Genomic DNA, 22,601 nt, shown 5'->3' with positions numbered 1-22,601 from the left:
GATTCCATGTTATAAATAGGCCTGGACCAAGCAGATAAAGTCCAGAAGTATGTAGCTCAGCGTCTCACAGACATTTATGGAAGGAATTTGACCTTAATCCCTAAACAAGAGGAATCTAGATGCACCTGGACTGTGTGACTGCCAAGAAGGTAGCCCTCCACCAATCATTCCTTCAGAGTGTGTCCCTTTGTGTCAAATGAGAATGAATCACATCTTGCTTCTGTCTGGTTGAGTTCTTTTAGGTCCCAAAGGGTGAGTTATTCACTTATCTATACTTCCAGAGACGAAGGAGAAACTGACAGACTTAGCCAAAAGCTTTATACAACCTTATCAGAAAAACCAGACCTTTAAGTAACTTTCTGCAAAAGTTCGTTAATATGCTGGCACATCTAAATCTGTTAATTTCTTAGTCATGTTTAACCAATTTTTCAACATTCCCCACAAGGTTTCAAATCTTAGGATGGCCCTATCTTAAAAAAAATATTTACATATATATATATATATATATATATATATATATATATATATATATATATATATATATATATATGTGTGTGTGTGTGTGTGTGTGTGTGTGTATGTGTGTGTGTGTGTGTGTGTATATGTATGTATATATATATATATATACACATATACATATACACACATATACACACATATATATACATATATATATATATATATATAGTCATTGTTCCAACTGCCATCTTTGGGTACTTGCTAAATCCTATCTAAATTTTTTAATTCCTTTACAGGTACAAAGATAAATTAAGACAAACTGTGTTCTGTATTGACAACAGGAAGATCACATATCCTGGAAGTAGTGTAGTATTTATAAGGGAAAAGGAAATACAAATATATAAGAATTCAGAGGATAAATCCTTCTTCCAATGCTTTCTAATGACATGGAGATGTGAATAATAGCAAGAGAAGTTAGAAATTATAAGTCAAACAAACCTCCAGCAGTCAAAATTAGGGTATTTGCCATCTATACTACTCTATTTAGGCTGTAGTTCTCTCAGGCCTAGAATGACCCATGATTTCTTCACAATCTTAAAAATTCATTCTTCATGGGGCTGGAGGAGAGACATCCATACACTAAACTAGGGGAATAAGAACATATATTGAGTCCATTCAACAATACAGATCAGTCAATTTCTTCATTGTAGAACAACTTTAGGATATTGTGCCCCCAAACCTTTTTATAATTTATTGAATTAATTTCTACTCCCCCTTCTTGACAAAGGATTTGAGTTGGGGAAGAAAGAGGTCAAGTTTTGTACTGCTCTCTCAAGGTACAAAAAAAAAAGGAAACACAAATAAGTGAAACTAATATAACATTCCTACCACTCCTCAAATCATAAAAATTCAACCTAATGCACACCTGAAACCTACAAAGACAGATTTATTTTATATAGAGTTGAGAAAATTGAAGAGGTAGGAAAATATGTTAGTAATTACTATAATTAATAATTGTTATTAATAATTAACACTAATAAATCATTAATTCTATTTGTCTTTTGATGATTCAAACGAGCATTTGGGAGGTAATGGGAATAATAATAGTAATAACCACACAGATTTGTTCTGAGAAGCAAATGAGCTAACAGGTGTAAATTGCTTTGCAAATCAAGAAACTGCATAAATGCTAGCTGTTATTATTGATAGTATCTTTCCTGCCTTATAAATAATTGGTGAAGATTCATGATTAACATTCCAGTGAGCTTGCTATGGAGTTGATTGAGCTTTCCAAAGTTATCCCAGTGGAAGACAAGATTCTGCCATCAACCAATCAATAATTATTTAGTATTATGTCTCAGGCTCCATATTAGTGCTAAGAATAAAGAAAAAAATTAAATCAACCCATGTTCTAAAGGAGTTTACATTAAATGGTTCAGGAAAGACATCAAGTAAGACTAGGGGGTTAGACTATTGGCCAAGTGACAGTCTGTTGTCCAAGGACCAACCCTACATAGATGCAGAAAGGCTCATCTACAGATGGTTGCATACCAAGTGATAATTTTTTTCAGTCACAGTAACTTAGAAAATATGCAAAGGTTTTAGTATGTTTCCATAAAAAGATTACCGATGATGATGAAATCAAAAGAAAAGATGCTAATGAAGGGATAAAATGAGACTGAGGGGTGTATACATGTGAAGATAATGGGAGAGGGAGTTTCCTGGGCTATAATCACCTATTTCTCTATTTCAAGGTCCCTGAGTCACAAAGGTCACTATGGCATTGCCCAGGATCACCCGGGCAACAGGGGTCAGCTAAGCACCAAGATGTCTCAAACCATAAGTGATTGACTCTGGGGAGGGATCTTAAAGAACATCTATCTCAATTCAAAAAATTGCATCTCAATAAAGCCATGTGGCTTGTCTAAGGTCTGCTGACCCCTAGCTTAGTGCTCATTCAACATTCAAATGAAATGGGCCCCAGAAGACAAATAGCTTTATTTTTCTCCCAATAAAGTGAGTACTTCCTTTCCCATCATAATCTATTCTATTTTGCATAATTTCACTTTTATTCTTTCTTCTGCTCCATCCCTAACCTATACCCTTCTAGCCCTTAGGAGAAGAAGCTGTACTTCTCCTCTTTGCTCCTCTCTTCTCTTAAGCCATTATAGCTTCAGTCCTGTGATTCTCTGGTTGGAAATCTAACTAGTGAGGAGTAAATAGCACCCTTGTTTAGATTGGCCTCCCTTTTGACACATGAAAATGTCCTTTTGGATTGACAGTGTATTGCTAGCGACCAGATTTCTCATATTAAATGAAAATCTCTTCAGTTGTAGGTTTTTTTGTCTGCTTCATGAGTTGCCATGGTTACACAAGTTTTTTTTTTCTTCCCAGAGATAATCCATTGCCAGAACAATGTAAAAGTCATCACGCTGTAAAAGTCATCACACTGTACAAGTAGAAAGGAAATTGGACTAATCATGTAGTGAATAAGAGAAGTGACAGATGGCTAACCCCATTAATATACAAGTACTTCTGAAATGTTAAAAGAACAAAAGACAGACCTCCAAAGTATGAGGTGGATCCCCTATGGAGCATTAATGAGAATACATGGGTAAGGATTATAAAAGATCAGAAGCTATAGAAAATTATAGTCTCAATTAGTGGAGTGGAGTTTCCACGTGGATTCACCAAGACAACAAAGAATCAAAACCAAAGAATAAGACATCTTTTGCTAGATTAAGAAAAAATAATGAAAGTAGATGGATGTCAATTTTCCTGATGTTCCCACTCTTTGAATAATTATAGTTCTGACAAATCTCAAAAAGACAAAGGGAATAGAATATAATGTGTGATAAGCAGAATATTAAGATACACTGCTCTAAATTTAAACTGGAAATCCCAGTGACTAAAACAATCCTAAATTGTCCAGTCTTCCCAATCACATTAATGACAAGCCTTTGAGAACATAAATATTTTCATAGTTTAGGCAAGCATAAAAATCTTAGAAATGAAAGGGATCTTAGTAGGGTTCATTTTCCTACCTTGAATAAGAATTCCTCCTATAATATTCCATTAAAATACTTATCCAGCCATTATTTCAATAATTCTCGGCATGGAGAGCTCCCTACTTACCAAGAAAGACCATTCCATTTATGAATACTAATTATTGAACAAGTACCTTGGGGCAGCTAGGTGGCGAAGTAGAGAGAGCACTAGCCCTGAATTCTGGAGGACTTGAGTTCAAATCTGGTCTCAGACACTTAACACTTCCTAGCTGTGTGACCCTGGGCAAATCACTTAACTTGCCTCAGGGAGAAAAAAAAAAAGTACCTTCATTTTCAGGCAAAATTCTAGCTAGTAGTGTTAGTTCTGCTCTTTTAAAGGACAAGAGTTTTGAAAGGCAGTGTCTTATAAGTGAGAGCATGCTGTATTTGAAGTCAGAAGACTTAGATTCCACCATAGTAAGTCACTCAATCTAAGACTCAATCAATATGATAGAAATGACAATGCTTCCATTATCAACTTCATGGGGAGGGAGAGGTGTTGTATGAAGTGAGATATTGTAGGTAAAAAGCTTTGTGCCCATTAAAAATGTATAAAAGTGATTATCCAGAATTGACTGCTTCTCTTCTTCTTAACAGCTCTTCACATATCTTATGCCATCTACTGTGTTCCTCCCAAGCTAAATATCCCCATTTCCTGTAATCATTTCTTATATGACATATTTATAGACATACCTACACTGGAATTAATAATACTTTCCTTGGTCTATACATGTTATAATTCTATTAATGCAAAATTTTGCAACTGATTAAATATGAGAGATAATTGAGGAAGAAAAGTTGGGTATGATTCTGTGGTTGTGTATCTGGGTAACTGGAAGGATGATAGTGTCCTGGGAAGAAATAGGGAAACAAGAATAATTGGAGAGTTTAATCTTGTTTGTTTCAGTCTATTGGTTTAATTGATTATTAAATTATTGAATCTTGATTGTCATTTTATCTTTTACCTATTTCTGTCAACTTTATGTCATCTGCAAATTTGGTAAGAATATTTTCCTTATCTACCTCTAAATCATTTTCAAATATGCTGAATAGAAAACATACAAATATAGAGCACTTTAGGGCACAAAGAAATCTCTGCCAGTTTGACATTAATCCATTTAATCATGAATCACTGGGAACAATTACTGCTAGTATTCATAATAAGTTAACATCTACATAATGCTTACTATGTACCAGGCACTTTATGAATATTATTTTATTTGATCCTCACAACATCCCTGAAAGCTAAATGCTATTATTTCTAACCCCATTTAACAAATGGAAATCTGAAGCATGTAGTGGTCTGAGAATGGAATTGAACTCTCTTTTCCTGACTTGAAGCCCAGTACTCTACCCATTGTGTCACCTACTTGTTTCATTTCAGGGTAATTGTGAAAAAAGGAAGTAACCCGCTCCATCTTGATTCCACCAATACCATCCCTTCCCCCTCAACCCACTTCCTTCAGGAGCTGAGACTTAGAAAGTATGCTTGTGTTTGATAGACCTGTGGAAGACTCTAGGATGAAAGGGGGAGAGAGGAAGAGAATTCATCTTCAAGTCTCTATACGTGGTCAGAAAGATAGGAAGCAGAGCATGAGAGAGTGGTTCAATGATGCAATTCTAAGAATGCTTGGGTTCAATTCCTTACAGTCTCATTCTCTCCATCTTGTCCACAAGGATTTCTAAAATCAGATATCCTGTTACTGAGTTATTCTAGTTTATTAATGTAGCAAATATCAAAAAAAAAAAAATGAAATGAGACTAAGTTTGGAATAATGGGCTTTTAGAGAACGCAAAAAGTGCCTACCAGAGCTTTCTTTTCTAAGTGATAACAGGTCATTCATCTAATAATTCATCCATAATTCTGTCCAGAGATCGTAGACTTTGTTTAAAAAAAAAAAGAAATTTAAATAATCTACTTTCTCATTCTTCATGATTTCTTCAAGATTTCTGTCACTAGTTTTAAAATTTCCTCAACAAGGTCTTTGAGTACTCTGCGATGTATTTGTCTGAAACTGGAGTTCAGAACACATTAAAAGTGTACTAGATGCTTTTACTTTTATTTTCCCAACTTTGATTTCTCTTACTTTTTAAAATTTATTTTATTCTTAATTTACAGAATAAAATGAATATTTACATAACACAGTATACTTTAAAAAGATAGTTGCACATGGAACTGCAAATCTATTATGTACAATTTGATATTCCTTTGAAATATGCAATAAAGTTATTATGTAAATTTATTTTTCTTTCCCTTCTAAATTGTGTTTTTCTAACCTCCCAAGTTTAAAGATTTGGAAAGTTTTAAAACAAAATAGAAACTAAGTACTTCTGCTTTTTGTTATCTATTAATATAGCACAAACACAAAGGGCCTATCCATTCCTTATTTTTCTTGTTCTATTCATGCCTTAATTTTTTTTGATCATCTTTACTGTGTTTCCAAAGATCCAATTTATTCTAGACTTTGGCTTTCTGAATTTCTTCTTAGAGATTGATGTCCCTATTTCATGTTCATATGTTCATCTTTAACTTGGAAATTCTCATATATATATATATATATATATATATATATATATATGTGTGTGTGTGTGTGTGTGTGTGTGTGTATTATATGTACATATAATATACACATATTATGTATATATAATATACACATTATGTATATATGTATATATAATATACACACATATATATGTATATACTTTTAAAACAAATATATACATATACATATGTATAAAAGTGTATATATATACATTCATCAGACAGCTCTCCATGTACCTACATTAGTCTCTTTAGAAGCCTATCCCTTTTCTCAGGATTATACATCATTATGACCAGGAAATTCACTTTTATGAATCAATTCCTCTTACTCCTTCCTTCTCTTTTGAAAGCCATAGTGATAAGTAATTTCTGTTTTTTTTTTTAAACTTATTTGCCCCAAAGTCAAAGCTACATACCATACCATGCCTCATGGTCTCTTCTTTGACCTCAAGATATGTCCTTTACCCCTGAGATTCCCATTCAAGTAATAAATGTTAATTGCCTATAATGTGCAAGACACTACTTGTATACCCAAAGGTTCTTTTTTTTATTTATAATTTTTTTCACAGTATATATACATGAGTAATTTTTTTATAACATTATCCCTTGTATTCATTTTTCCAAATTATCCCCTCTCTCCCTCTACTCCCTCCCCTTGATGACAGGTAATCCCATGCATTTTACATATGTTACAATATAACCTAGATACAATATATGTGTGTGTAAATACCATTTTCTTGTTGCACATTAAGTATTAGATTCCGAAATACCCAAAGGTTCTTAATTTTTTGAGTCATGGACCCTTTGGAACCCTCACCCCTTCTCAGTTTTTTAACATATAAAATAAAAATACATGGGTTAAAATAAAATACACATGTTTGCAAAGAAAAAACAATTGTATTAAAATATAATTATTGACATAAAAAAGTAAACTCACAAACCCTAGGTTAAGGATCCCTCTGAAGAAGAAGAAAAGAGAGGGAAGGGAAGGAAGAGAGATAAAGGTGGGGGCGGGGGGGAGAGAGAGAGACAGACAGAGAGAGAGAGAAAGACAGCCAGAGAGAGAGACAGAGAAAGAGAAAGAAAGACAGAGAGAGAGGCAGAGAGAAGTCAAGGGATCTCTCAAATTATTCACATTTTCTCCATCATTTTCTTTAGTCTAAACAATCAGCAACACAATAAATCAAGTCCTGATCTGTAGCAACTGCCAAATCCATTCAGCGTAAATGCTGATACTGAAAATTTAAGAGTTTTCTTTAACAAGAGCTGGCTCCAGGAACTCACCACTTAATGTGAGGGTAAAAAAGAGAAATAGCATTTTCCAAAATTTTTCCTCCAGTCCTTGAAAATGATCCTGATCTGAGATTACAAAATCAGTGATAGGAAAATCTGAATCTGGGATTTCAGTGTATTCCAACTACCCACGCACTACTTTTGCCCCTCTGATAATCGTTCAGATACGTTGGTGAGTTAAAAGACTAACTTCTGGCTCTAAAGAAGGCAGTTCTGGACTAATGCTTTGGTATTTGACTTAAAGCTACAAGGAGAGTGGAGATACTGAACATAAATTTTGAAGAGAAAATAAGTCTTTCCAAATGCAAAACCGTGGTTTTTTTTTATTGTTGTCATTATTAGAAAAAGGCACTTTAAAGCAAAGGCAGTTGATCATAAAATCACTGAGGAGCCCATCACACAAATCAGCAGAGTTCTGGATTTTTGCAATATGTCTTTTATAATTCTTGGCAGAGGAATGTCGTTCCACAAAAGAAAAATAAATGACTCTACTGTATTTGGTCCATGCCCATCTGCAACAATATTTTCCATTTGACCCAAGTTACCACTGCATTCAGCTATGAAGGAATAGCCCATCCACCCAAAGGATTGGGGAATAGAAGGCAGTACCTACGGGCAACCTCTCCCCAGTAATGCTGATTGGCACTCTGGGTGCCCATAATACATCCAGTGGGTAGGATAGTTCCATTGGCCAATGAGGAATGTTGCATGCTGCCAGGAACAAAACCTGAACACCAACAGCTTCAACAGCTGTGACATAATGTGGCTCAGTCCCAACAAGGACCCCCAGCCCCAGATTACTGCTCCACGTTTGATAGTGACTAACCCCAAGTTGAGTCTCATCTTTTCCTGATCTACTGTAGTGTTTCAGAGACTAAACAATATAATTTAGGGCTTACCTATTTGTTGTCTTATATCCTAATGTCTGAGAAGTCACGTGGAAGTTTTGGATTTGTTAAAGACCTAGATTCAAACGTTAGCTGGGTCACTAAGGACAAACTGAAGCCTTAAGTTGGGAAGAATAATACATCAAATATTAGGGATAATAGAGTTGTTGAATCAATTAACAATAACTAGCATTGGTATAACCTATTAAGGCGAGCAAAGTGCTTCACCAGTTAGCTTATTTACATATATGTGTGTGTGTGTGTGTGTGTGTGTGTGTGTGTACACACACATATTATCTCAAAGGAGATTATGTCAACTGTTTACAAACTTCATGTAAAATATGAGAATTGCCTTATTTCATGCATAGATGGGTGTGTTTCCCATAGACTTGTGACTCTTGAGGGTCACAGACTGGACACAGATTATATGTCCAGTATACTCTCAAAAGAAAACAATTCTGTAGTGACAGCCAAACAATGAACATTACCCATGCTATTTCTAAATCCAACTTACACCAGGGGTTTTATAGCTATGCTACCAGAATGCAAATTCTGGCTAAAACACCTCAAGACATAAATTACATGGTAAACTAGAGTATATGTATGGCTTATCTATGAGAGCAGGAGCTCCTCACAAGCTTTGTATACACATTTGCATGTCTTCTCCCCTTAAGTTCCTCAAGGAGTACATGGTATATTCAAGGAAGGCTAGCACCTCTGATGTGAGGATCTTCCAAGCCCTTTTCAGGGCTGCTCCTCTACTCTACCTTTGGATCTAAGATGCTATAACATGTATAGTGACCTTCAACCTGAAAACTATCTCCACAGATGGGTAACTAGTGGGCTTCAAACTCAGAAATAAGTTAGGGGATTGTCCACTCCAAACATGTGAGAGATTCCCTGACAGAATGGGAGGATGAGAATGGTCTGCTCCAATGGCCATGGTTGACTAGAGCACATAGAGCTTGGTCCGACATCAAAGAAGCCAAGGTCATCCACTGTATCCCAGGCCATCACCAGCATCTTCAATTTTGTCTTGCCACTAGATGACTAAGAGCAGAGTGAGGTTGACAACTTGATGCAACTTACTTAAATCCAATTCACACACAAGTCTCCATGATGTCCTTGTTCCTCTTCTAAAATGAAGGACCAGCAACAAGTAGCAAACAAAACAAAACAAAAAAACATGCATTATCTTTAGCCTCTTTTTGTGACCTCAGCACTTAGTACAGTGTCTGTGACGGAGCTTGTGCTTAAGAAATGATTAATAGGGGGCAGCTAGGTGGTGCAGTGGATAGAGCACCAGCCTTGAATTCCGGAGGACCCAAATTCAAATCTGGCCTCAGACACTTAACACTTCCTAGCTGTGTGACCCTGGGCAAGTCACTTAACTCCAGCCTCAGGGGAAAAAAAAAGGAAAAAAAAAAGAAATGATTAATAATAAATTGTTGAATGAATGTTGAAAAAGTTTGTCTCAAATTGTTGACTTTTTTTTGAGTGACAGTAGGAAGATTACCAACCTAATAAACAAACCATTTATTAACATCTGGAAGGGTTACATTTGCATAGGAGAAAGAAACATTAGTACTAATGAAATCAAGAATCCTAGAAAGAATCTAACAGGTTATATGTAAGTAAAAGCTTTATCAGTCTTTAAGTGATAAGAAAATGGGACCTCACCACGATGCTTCCCAGTTCCTTATTCACAATATAGCACAGACTGCAGCATTATTACCCAAGCCTCTCCCTGCTTCACTTTACATTTGCTGAAGTAAGACAGTGGATCATAGATGTAGAAGTGTGACAAGGACCTTAGAGCTTAGTTAGTCCAACATTCCCCTTCTACAGATTGGAAAACTGAGGCCCAAAGAATTAAGTGATTTGCCCAGAGTAACATATCACATGTATTAAGAGTTGTAACAGATCCAGAAACAGCAAAAATTCCAGGAGTGAAATCAAAGATTCTACTTTTGGAAATGGTAAAATTATGATGTACAAAAATCCATCTAGAAAATGAGACCAAAAGCAACTAAGAAAAAAAAAAAAAAAAAAAAGGACCTTGTACTGTCCACGTTCAAATCACATGAAAGCCAAAGAAACTGTTACTTCACAAGGAGGGAAGGAAGGAAAGGCTCACAACAATGAGCTTGTCGCATGGACCAAAACCAAGAGAAACTTAACACATCACAGTGGAAGTTTTGAATGCGAACTTTTAAACAGATGAGGAACAAGTTGAGTGGTAGAAGCAAGAGGCATGCATGTCACGGTCCAGCAAACAATTGCTAATCAAATGACACTTCTCAGTGTCTGGCAATGTCAGCAGACCAGCATATGTGTCAGGAAGTGGAAAGACTTGTTCTCATAAAAGCCTCTGCCCTGCACATTATTTAAGGATACCAGTGCCTCAAAAATCCTAGCTGTTTACCACTCTGTGAACTGCTAAGGACTTTATTGGGTGTTAAGCCCCTTTTCCTACTCGATCACATAATTTCACAATTGCTTGGGTTACCAGGCTTTCAGTAAATTAACCAAGGCTCCCAGGTTTCCCCACAGTGTTTTGGAAGTAGGGTAGGGTGAAGAAATAATACTGTATGCACTTCTCCTAAGGTTGGGAGAAAAATATTTTGTTAAGTTGTACATCAATGTACATATTGAATGAATTTTTTTAAAATTTTCATATTTAGTGGAGGATCAGTTTGAATTTATCTTAGGTACCTCCCTTTACTGTCTTTAAAACCACTGGACTCTGCTATTGACACAAGAGAAATGCTTTTGCTGTGTTTAAACTTTTCTTCAAGAGTGAAGATCATCACTGGTTCCTCCTTCCCTTTCCAGCCTAGGGAGTGATAAGAGCATCCAAAATTCACAGCTGTTTGAAGAGACTCCTGATCTATGGAAGGAGCTCTTAGCACACAGATAGAACCTGGCCTGTTTTAACATGCAGTAGTGACAATTTCGTTCTCTACTAAACAAAAGCCCCATGTGAACCATATTACCCTGGGAATGGATGAAAGCCCAGGAGATTCAGTACTGCTGAAATTGGGATGGAGGTCAGGGAAAGGTGGGAAGAATGTATTAATAGATACAAAATTTGTGCGGACACACACACATATTATACACATGCATATTATATCCATATATATGTGTGTGTGTATATATATATATGCATATATATATATATATATATACACACACATATACCTATATAGACACACAGAGTAACATGTGTTATTATAGGACTAGCAGGATGCTAGCCTAAATGACTAACAGAATATAATCATTTAGAACAGGCAGGTGATGAGCCTGCTCTATTTTAAGACAATCCGAACCATTTCGGGTCTGGATGATAAAGGTAGCAGCCATGATCCTGTCAAAACTCTCAGTCAATAGCTGGGCTTCAATTGATTTATTTTTCATTGAAGCAGAGAGAAAAAAAAAACACCATAATGTGTGTCTGAATAAGTTTGTTGAAGTCTCTGCATTTCAGTCTATCTGTAAAATGGGATAATGACTACACTGCCATACAAAGTTATATAAGGAGAAGGGTCAGAAAAATCACCATGCTTTTAAAAGTATTATAGAGAAAATCATGATAACAATTGACATTTACAGAGTGTTTTAAGGTAAGCAAAAGCAGTGAGTGCCCTGTAGCCTGTTATCTCATGTAATCAAGGTAAGGTATTATGGTGCTTTAAGCTTATAACCTAAAAAGCTTTTCCAAAAAGCTTTTTCCTAAAAATGATTTGGGGACATATATATGAGGCCATCATCATGGATCAGAAGGAACTCAATTCCAGCCTAATTTCTATCTTTAGCAAATCAGTTTGAAGGTGATAGTTGAAAATAACATCCCTATCTTCATATTAGTTTGAGATGATTTGGAATAATGGCTTTAGGAAGTATGATGTCCAAGTTCCAAAGGGCCTGAATTGCTAAGGGTTAGGAATAGCATAAGGATTAATTTTCTCCCTTATCTTGTGTCAATGAGATCCCTTTCAGGGAGTTTTTAACTCCCCAATATCAAGAATTCAGCCAAAAAACTAACAATACAAGGTAAATTGGCTGCTGGATAAAAGTTGCTGATCAACACAAGTCAATAGCAAGTCAATAAGCTATCACTATGTTCCACACAATGGTAAGAAAAGGGCCAACAAAAAAGCCAAAGAATTGGCTAGCTTGAAGTCTCTGGAGAGGTCAGAATAGATGCACACAAAAGCTTTTGTAGAGCAACAAGCAGGCGATCTCCTGCCAGGACCTAACTGGATGGGCAATGCAGCAGGTTTGCCAGCAACACTTATGTACCAGTACATAATGGTTAGTACTAGTTAACTAGCATAGCATTCATCAACATAGGACTAGTTAACTAACATAATACTAAACTAGTTACCAGGAAAAGTCTAAAAGTTTCTGCTGGCCAAAATCTGAGGCATTCCAGGTACAATATCTAGAATTTAAATATGATCCATAAAGCATAAACATAGGTGATTTAGAATGACCAGAATGTGAAAGTATGATTTATCCACAATAAAAATGCATATTAATATTGTCCACCGTATTCACATGAGTAAAAACACAATTGACAAATGTCTTTAAAATATATCTTTATTTCTCAATAAACTCAAAAGCTTATTTTTTTTATAAAGTTTTAACACATTTTGCATTGACAAAAGAAAGTGATTTCATCCATATTGACTGAGAAGGCTAGTGACCATTAACAAAGAAGTATTTCCATACATCTTGAATGGCTAACAAATCAAGAATTTCAATGGCTAGTTGCTCCGCAAATTTAGAAAACTGAAAAGAATTTCCTATTTTGCCTAATAGTCAAAAGGTGGGTTTTTTTTCCTCATCTATTTATATATTCATTTGGAAACAAAAAAAAATGTTTAAGAACACCTACTTTTAAAAAGTTAGGAGTTTTTTTTTTTATCTTTAAATAAAATAAGTTTCAGACAAAAAGAAAACCCACACACAAATTCACATCATTTAATTTATCTACTTCATTAGTAAATGGTCTTTTAACCTTCCCATACACACTTGCTCTGTACCTTTGTTCCAACTACCACATTTGGCATTTTTTAAATATTACACTTAAATTAGAAAAATAAGTGATAAACAAGATTTAGGCACTTGAAATATCTGGTTTCAGCAATATTTGGCCTTTCTTTTTTCTTAATTTGCTCTATAAACCACTCTGAAAAAAATTTCGTAATATTTTCCCAGGCCTCCTTTGGTCCTCTTAATGTTAATTAGGAGATTTGGAATTTGTTCCACAGCCAGCTATGACCAGAGTAGATACGATGTTCTGGTCTCTGCCGGCTTAAGGATATCTGGCTCTAAGCTTAGAAATCTGAGTGTTTCTTCTCTCAACTTCTAAGAAACGAATGTTTGTACCTAAGAAAAGTTGATACACACACCAGTGGATTCTTTCTGGTCCAGAGTTAATAGATAACCACTGAGAATGGTAATGGCTCATAGTAATATATGCTTTCTCCCACCCTGTGATAACGTTTTAATTATGTTTTAACATTACCTTATGGAAGAAAAGGTTTAAAGATTCTAACTTGGGTCCCAAATAAAGACTAGCCCATGGGGGGGGGGGGAACGGGGAGAAGGTACTAGCCAAAAGGGAATTATTGTGCTTAAAAGGAAGGGAATAACCTGACACCTTGAGTGGTACTTCTTAACACAGTGATGCTAGAGAAAATTCTATTCAACTACTGCTACTACAACTAACTACTATCATTACCATCACCACCACTAATGCTACTACTATGACTATTACTATACTATTACTATAAAGCTAAAGACTAGATGTGGGTGTGAGGGGGTTACCACAATGGAGAAGGAGATATTCAGTTCAGGCCTTTGACCATTGGATTAGAGATAACCATAAGAAGCAAAAGTTCAGAAGAAAGCCAAGTCTGAAAATTCATGCTTCAGTAGGAAGTTGCCCAACTGCTTCTGTACTGAGATCCAAGAAGCATTTCTTCCTTTCCTCCACCCTAGTGGAAATCTATTTCTTACAAGCTACCTAGTTTCTCCACAGATGCCTAATTCATGAGCTATACTGATTGAGATGATGTTTTCTGTGAAATGTTTTAATTGTTTACCAGTGAATTTGAATGTGGGATACTATCTGCCAAAGATCATAAAGGAGATCTGAACGTTTGTTTGAGGCCCAGGAATTTAATGCAGTTGCCTCTGCCAGTATGAAGAAAAAGGTCTAATTCTTATCTCAGCTAACCACTCAAAGCTGATTCTGAGAAATAAGTTAGAATACACTGCATGTTTGCAAAAAGGGGAGGGGAAAGGACATCTTAGGGACCCAACATAAATGAGGTACACTATTTAAATTTAGATTAGAATTCATACTTGAACTTTTAATTCCCTTCTTGAACACCAAAGCTTCCAATGTTACTCAACACTAGGAAAAAAAAAAAAAAAGAAGGAGGAACTCCCGGATTTGGTATAAATGCAGACCACAGTGACCACTTCCATGGTCTCCAAAGGCACATTTTTAAGTAGAATGTCCAGACATCTGAATTTAGACGTTACTTGGTATATCATTAAGCTGGTGAAGGACTCTCTTAGCAGGTAAACTATACAACCGAGCCAGGGATTAGGTTTTAGTGACCCAGTTTTGTTCTTCACTATCCAAACAGTCTATGCCATATGGCATGCTTAACTTGGAGGGGGTAGGCAAGCTTCTACTTGCAAACTACAAAAAGTTTGACCAGAATAATCTCAGCTAAAATGATAATTCCACAAAGGGGGGCCCCCCAATGTAAGTGAAGGTGTGTATGAGAGGTGATGAGCAAAGAGGAGCAAAAAGCTCCAGAAATGTTATCTGGGACCCTTGCTTGGATACTTTTCTGTCCCCTGTGGTCTCTCCAAGACTCCTATTTTGAGACAAAATAGAGCACAATAGTTAACTAGATTATCTAAAGTGGTACACCGCAAACATTCTTGAGGACCTAAAATACAAATCTAAAAGTGTTGGTATTATTTAAGGAAATGAAATAAAAGCAAGCTTTTGCATATGGGAACAGAAGTGGTCCTCCTACCTCCTCCCCCACCTGCCCCCCAGACCACCCTGTAATTAGGATATTAATACCAGAGAGAAACAAGAGGTATAAGCAGAATGACCTTTCAAAAAGGACAAACTAGGAATTTAATTATTTAAGCTAAGGGTGTTGTCCTGAGGTTCCCCCACCACCCTCACCCCCAAACTTATCTGGCAAGCAAACAGAAACCAACCACCACAAATGAATAATTTTAGTGCAGACATATTGCCATTATCCTTCCAAACACAGCTTATCATAAGTCACAGACAATCAAGTGGTTCAATAAATTCACATTCGGTCTGTGTCACACCTGAAATACTACCGAAGGACCTCAAGCCAATCCCGTTCACACCTGAGCCCAGCCTTATAACTTAGCTTAGATTTAAAAGCAAGGAGTTCAATATAATTTTCCAAGATCTTCTAAAGAAGCAAATGCAAATCATACTGCTAAGGTGGCCTTTTATTCACCTTTCTAAATGAGCAACACCCAAAGGGGAAAACAAAACCAAGCTCACCCATCTGTTTGACCTGAAAAGGGGGCACCAAGACACAGCATTCCAGACAGAGCACACCAAATATCTCTTAGCTTTCTCTTGGATAGAGAAGCCATTGATTTTCAAGTATTCTTTCATTAAGTTAGCTTTGCTAAGGCCCAGGATTTCTACGGCCATAGCAGTGTCAAATTCAGGGTCTTGGATTTGAATAAATCCCTTTGAAATCCGCCAACCAAGCTATCGTTTTTCTAGTCGACTAAAATTGTTTCTCTGAAGTGGGAGGCCCTGTAAAAATCTGCAACATGAAATTCCTTCTCTGTAGGGAAGAATCTGCAGCAGTGTCTACACCTACACAATCCTGGAACTCTCACCCAAGCAACAGAACACTCAGTAAAGATAAACACTGTCTTTCCCTAAAGTGCAGAATACAACATTAAGTACAACAAAACACCTAAGGAAGACCCAGTAGCTCTTCATTCACTAGAATCAACTGAGAGAACTGGTTACTTCCTTTACAAAAAACATTATCCAAACGAGGAGCTTCCACTCCTTTCACGCCAGACTAAACCAAGCCTTCATCCAGACATGAGAAAGATTCAGAATAGCAGTCTAAATTCTAGTGCAATTTCTTGAACCCCAAAGCACTCATTCAAGCAGCCTATTCCATTCAAAAAGATCTCTCTCCACACATCATTTAAAACTACAAATGAAGCTATCCTACTGACCCAAATTCCTATCGAAATAAGTATCCTGAATTCATTTGTTGTGAACAGAAAGTCAGGGAAGTAGTTACACTACTGAAATCTTTTTTGGGAAACAAAAAACAAAGCAAAACATTAGCACTCAACAGATTTCAAATAGAGAAATTAAGTTGTCATATTTGGCAATGTGATCAAAAGGGGCATTGCATCTTACTACTAACAAAACAGATGAAGAAGTCTGCATAGGTCACCGTAGTAAGAAAATGAAATGACTGCCCAACTTAAGTCTTAAAAACAGAACAACAAAAAACAAGTCAGCCATGAAGGAAAAAAAGACTGAATGGGGAAAACAACCAAAAATTCCATTCATTAAGAATGCCTTAAAGAAAAGTGTCATTTGAACATTAATTCTCTAGTCACAACCATCACCCACCACCACCAATTTTTTTTTCTACTTTAACATTGTCTTACATTTTATTTTGTTTTTGAGTTACATTTCCAAGAAACCTTTTAGGTCAATGCTTTAGCAGTAACCTCTCAGAATTCTTTGGGATAGCACAGCATCTAAAGCCACATATGCCACTTCTAACCAGGCCTCAATTCTGAAGCTGTTGGCTTTGATTTAATTGAGGAAGGAAACCTTCAGCTCTGCTGAAAGGGGATAAGTCAGCAAACATAAGCAATTTTGGCCTTTACTCAAAATCCCCTTGGACCAAGAACAAAAGCACCCAAGAAGACCCTCACACCTTTGTCATTCGGCATGGATTCAAGAAAAACGATTCTGCCCAAGCCTTAGCTGCTAAGGACTCTGGACAAGGGCTAAAAAACACAGCCTAGTTTAGATGCAAGATTGAAGTGAGAAGACAAGTTGGCTTAAGGCTTCTCATACACTGCCCAAGTTATTTCCCATTCTAAATAACTGCACTGCAACGGGGCTCAAATCCACAAGTTCGTAAGGTTCAGGACCATAAAGTGTTAAGTGTGTTTCGGACAGGTCAGTTTCCAAAGTGGCACTGTAATAAGGGTCCCTTTAAAAAGTTTTCTCATGCTAGACTGTAGACCCATTCGATGGGTACACAAAGAAAATAAGCAGAATCAGAGCTGAGTTCCCCTTTAAAAGCCAAACACCTGCATCTAGAAAGGCTCCCCTACCTCCTGAAAGCCCTTGCCCTTTTGAGGTTTCCTTTTCAGAAATCCTCAAGTCAAGAGATTAGTTAGTTACAGGGCAGCCAGGTGGGATATGGCTGGCTGTAGGGCATTGGAGTGTTAGCAACATAGTAGTTGTTGAAGTTGCCATCACTGACGTAGGGAGCGGGCTGGTAGTAACAAGTGACGTTGGTGGCGTTCGGGATGATGTTCTGCTCCGCCAGCACACGCAGGGCCAGGAGGGAGATGAGGTTGAGGGTCTGCCTCCGTTCGTGTCCCATGAGACACACAGTGCTCTCGTTCACGACCCGGCGAAGGATCATGAGGTAGTCATACTTGCTTCTCTCCTCTTCAGCGAAGTGGTTCTGGAGGTAGGTCTCCAACTTCCTCTGTTGCTCCAGAATGTCTGGAAAGTCGATGAAGAACCTGGAACACATGTAACGCTCCAGGGTCTTGATTTCTTCTTGGTCTGTGGGTCTGAAATCCCGTACCAGAAGGTTACTATACTTCAGGAGTCCCCCGCCCCTGATTTCTTCTGGGTTCTTGGTAGCAATCAGTCTGTTCTGGAGGTGGTCAAAGGCTGCCTCAAAGTCGCCATACACACTCTCCCCAATCACAGTGGGGTGGAAGTGTTCAGACATGGGATTGCTTGAACAGTCATAGTACAAAAGCAAAGAGTCCAGAATGATTTGGAAGGAGTCCACGCTAAATTCAAACTGACGGCGAATGGAATCTACAAACTTGAGTTCCACATTCCTTCCATTCTTATTGGAGAGGGAGATCAGGCTCCAACGGTCAGTGTCCGTGCAGACCTTTACCAGCTTCTGGACATAGGCCTCCTTAAGAGTCACTGGACTGATTTTTAGCTTGTTGACTCCCTCTGGCAAGAAGTTCAGAAGAGAACACAGAACGACATCTCGAACAAGCTGAAACTCTGCCTCTGTTGGAAGAGCCACATGAAAAATTAGGTCCAGGTCTTTACAACCCAAGCCATTGTCTTTGACCAAGACGTGACCAGCTGCAGAGCCATTCAGTCGAACATCCTGCACCTTGATTCCTGCCTCCTCCAGCCTGCTGCGGACAGTCTGAACAATATCCTTCAGTGTGATCTTCAGGGTGGGGAAGTTGCCCCGTCCGTGGATTGGTACCACCTCAGTCAAAACTTCATTCAACCGACTGACCTGATCCCAGTTCAGCACACTGAAGGACATGCAATCCCTGGTGTTTGTCTCATCTGCCATCTTGGGGGGTTTAGTCTTTCCAGGGAAACTGAAAGGAGGGGTGAGAAATGAAAGTTAGCATTTACTTCCATGCAGCAAAAAAAGCTCAAATGCACTTATAATAGTTACTTGTGACATATTCATTTCCTACCAACACCACCTTAAATTAAGACTATTTCCTCAATGAGGAAGGAAGGTCAATGTGGAGAAAAGCCACCTGAGGTACACATACATTATAACCAGTTAAGAGCTCAAAGCTCAGTAATGGCATCTTGTCATTCCTTCTTGCTTTACTCCATTCCCTAGTGACCCCTACACTCTTCTCCCACTTAAAAAAAATATATATCAATCCTACACAGTTCCTCAACAGATCCTCATGTTCTTGTATTATGTTTTGAAATAGTGGGGAACTTGGCTACAATTTCTACAGATAATTTTAAAATATTAGAAAAATATGGACCACACTCTATATTTGGGCATAAGCATTAGATTTAGAATCAGAATCTTAACCCTGCCATACTGTTTGACTGTGACAGCAAGTCCCTCCTTTAACATCTTTCCCTACAACCCTCTAATCAACTTTTTAAGTGAGGATGGGGGTGGTGCTGGGAAAAGTGTGCTGGCTCTTAGGGTCAAATCCTACCTGTGGCCCCAGCCACATCACCACTTCCTCGGGCCCTAGTTTCTTGAGATGGATAGAGGGCGAGAGATGGACAAAGGGCGAGAGTCCACGGGCAAAAGAGGGCATAAGGGTAAGGAAGCATGTGAGAAAACACAAGCACACAGGATTGTGCTGGACTAAATTGAAATCCCATCCAGAACTTAGATCCATGATCCATCATAGTTTGGGAATGGTGGTCTGTTCAATCAAATATTTATGTTAACTGTTACAGCTCCTCAATCCGTGCATGAAGTTAAAACTTCCATATCAAGAATCCCTGACACAAAGGGAGGGATGCCTTTGGTGCTCCTGAGGTCAGTCTAGCTATACCTACCTAAATGGTTTTCTATTTGATCTTCCAAATATTATTTTAAGAAATGGTAGAGGGGGCAGCTAGGTGGCGCAGTGGATAGAGCACCAGCCTTGAATTCAGGAGGACCCAAGTTCAAATCTGGTCTCAGACACTTAACACTTCCTAGCTGTGTGACCCTGGGCAAGTCACTTAACCTCAGCCTCAGAAAAAGAAAAAAGAAAAAAAAAATGGTAGAAAAGAATGTCTCTAGTGTTGTAGAATGGATCCAGAAAGAAAGCCAATGTTACTCACCCCAAAGCTTTGCATAGAAAATTATATTAGTCACTAAAAATAACAGTTGTTTAAAAAATAAAGCAATAAAAATAAGATATTTTATTGAAATTAATGAAAAATAGAAATTTAAACTACAATAAAAAATAAAAAGTTAGACATAGTTCTGAAAACAATAGGGCACTATAAAGTACTTGGCAAAGTATTAAATTAGTGATTTTTAAAAAATAAATAAATCTCATTTGGTCTCTATTATCTCCTGAATAAACCTTTGCTATTGAATCTACAGAAGAAGAAAACAGAAATGGAAAAGAAATAGGTTAAAATATAGTGTATGTAGCCAATCTGACTTGCAAATACCTTACAATGATTTTACTGTCTTTGCTGTGAACATGAGATAGTAGGTTTACCACCCAGCTCATAATAATTTAGCTCTCCACTGATAAATGCAAAACCTTTCCAAGGTTTTTAAAGCATTTTTCTTTTCTAAGAAACCTACAACTATAACCCCTATAAACCCCTAACTATAGTACCTCAATTTTGATTTTGAAAATGACCATGAAGTGAATGAAATTATGATTTCCAATCATTTCACAAATTTGTATTGACCACAAATTCTATTGACCAGAATTGTTTATGTGCACCACATAGGTATCCTATGGATGCAAATGTCTTAAAAAGAGGGGGGCCTCTACTTTAAAGAACTTATATAAGGGGGCAAAAGACACATAATTATCTGTTATGAAACTATGTTTCATTATATATACACACACACACACATATATATATATATATATATATATATATATATATATATATATATATATATATATATATACACACACACACACACACACACACACACACACACTGTACCAGGAGTAGTACAAAATTACTTTAAAAGAAAAAAAAAGTCAATAGTCCAGATTAGGGAGGAAGGTAAGATAAAGCTGGGAAAGTTCTCAAATGCCAGCCTAAATCACTTGGATACCATGATTATAATCTTACTTCAAGACCAATCTGACAGCAAAAGAATTTTTAAAGAGGAATTTCTATAGAAAGGATTTTTTTTTAGTTTTTAATGAGATCTAGATTTTCCAAATAAGTTGCATTCTATCCTTCAGCCTAATTAAAAATTAAATGCTTAACTACTGTTTTACCACAGGACAGATTAAATTGTATTTTATATTTACTATAGGTACAATATTATAAATAATCAAGGTGACTACTACTTGTACTACTCTAATAAAACAAGACAATTATACTATTTTCCAGTTTCTATTTTTGACCTGTCATAGCTAAGATTTGAAGTCAAGTTATCAGTGAGGAATCCAATGGCAGAATGCTAACTTCAAATGGCATCATTCCTACCTTTCCATTTCACACCAATTTCCAGAGTTCCCATGCTTCCTACCCCAATTCCTTGACATGTTTGTGCAAAGAACCAATGAAGAAATAAAAAGCTCAACAGACTTCATACATAAGCATTTGGTTATTAATGTGTGATTATAATATCCTCCATAAATCCAATTTGGGCAAGAAACCTGGTTTTACATAATCTGTCCTTCACATCCCAATGCTTTGCTTTGCTGGAAGTAGGCCAAAAAATATATATACATATATTACACACCACAGAAACTTAAAGGAACCACAGAGTGAATCAAGTTCAAATTTCCCAAGGCCCAGAGAGAGATTTTTCCTCCCTAGGATCAAATATGATTTAGTTATTGTCTTAATAAGATCTCTATCCTCCTAAAAATCCTAAATTCTTTCCAATATTACCATAATACTCTCACAACTAAAGACATGGTATTATTGTCACATCATGGAATGAGGCCTTCACCCAATGTGCAACCCACTTCAGCATTTTAACATAGCTAGTTAAGGAGATTACACTGGAAAAAAAACACGAGTAATAATTTTAGTGTAGAAACTAGCTGAAGTTTAAAAAATTAATAAGCATTCATTAAACATTAACTTCAAAAGCTTGGATTTAAGACCTTTCCTTTCAGGGTTTGATACCATAGAACAGCCCTACCTCCTAATTCTCCTAAATTGCCATAAGAATTATCATACCAGCTCTGATGAGATAAGGAAAAAGAAAGAAATGAAAGCCCCCAAAGCTCTCTCAGTCTTCTCCATGTACTCTCCCCTACTTGCATGGTTTCCAGTTGTTACTACAGATGGCTCCCACATGTAGCTAAGATCCCCTCCTCTTCCTTGATGATATTTAACTGCTTGTTTGACATCTTTTTTCTTTTCAAAATATACTTTATATGAGTATTAATTTTTCTTTTAAATTTTGAGTTCCAAATTCTCCTCTTCCTTCTAGTCCCTTTCCTACCCATTCATTGAGAAGGTTTGCTGAACTAAAACTCAAAACATCAAATTAAACTTTTCTCCCAACTTGTTTACTGGTATTATATATACACACAAATACATATACACACATATCTATATACACACACACACACACAGTGAGATCTTTGTACTGTCAATTC

The 22,601-nt window shown here is 36.8% G+C and overlaps 1 protein-coding gene across 4 annotated transcripts in view; it reads right to left on the bottom strand.

Annotated features, from left to right (window-relative positions):
* Positions 1-12,812: 12,812 nt before the first annotated feature.
* The window catches only part of TENT5C (terminal nucleotidyltransferase 5C), a 37,933-nt gene continuing 28,144 nt past the window's right edge, over positions 12,813-22,601 (bottom strand). For 2 of the 4 annotated variants that reach the window (XR_012481401.1, XR_012481400.1), the window contains exons 2-3: positions 17,643-18,905; positions 12,813-15,130 (exon numbers count right to left, since the gene is read on the bottom strand). Coding sequence is in view for 2 of the 4 variants with exons in the window: in XM_074263220.1 (XP_074119321.1) it covers positions 17,705-18,877 (1,173 nt within the window). In the remaining 2 variants the exon portion in view is untranslated. Of the gene's footprint in view, positions 18,906-22,601 lie in introns of all 4 variants that reach the window. The other 2 variants (XM_074263220.1, XM_074263219.1) reach the window with 1 other exon arrangement.

Source organism: Sminthopsis crassicaudata, chromosome 4 (assembly GCF_048593235.1).
Source record: "Sminthopsis crassicaudata isolate SCR6 chromosome 4, ASM4859323v1, whole genome shotgun sequence".
Lineage (NCBI taxonomy): Eukaryota > Metazoa > Chordata > Mammalia > Dasyuromorphia > Dasyuridae > Sminthopsis > Sminthopsis crassicaudata.
The sequence above is the reverse complement of the archived record's forward strand: the minus strand, read 5'-3'. Positions and strand labels throughout refer to the sequence as shown.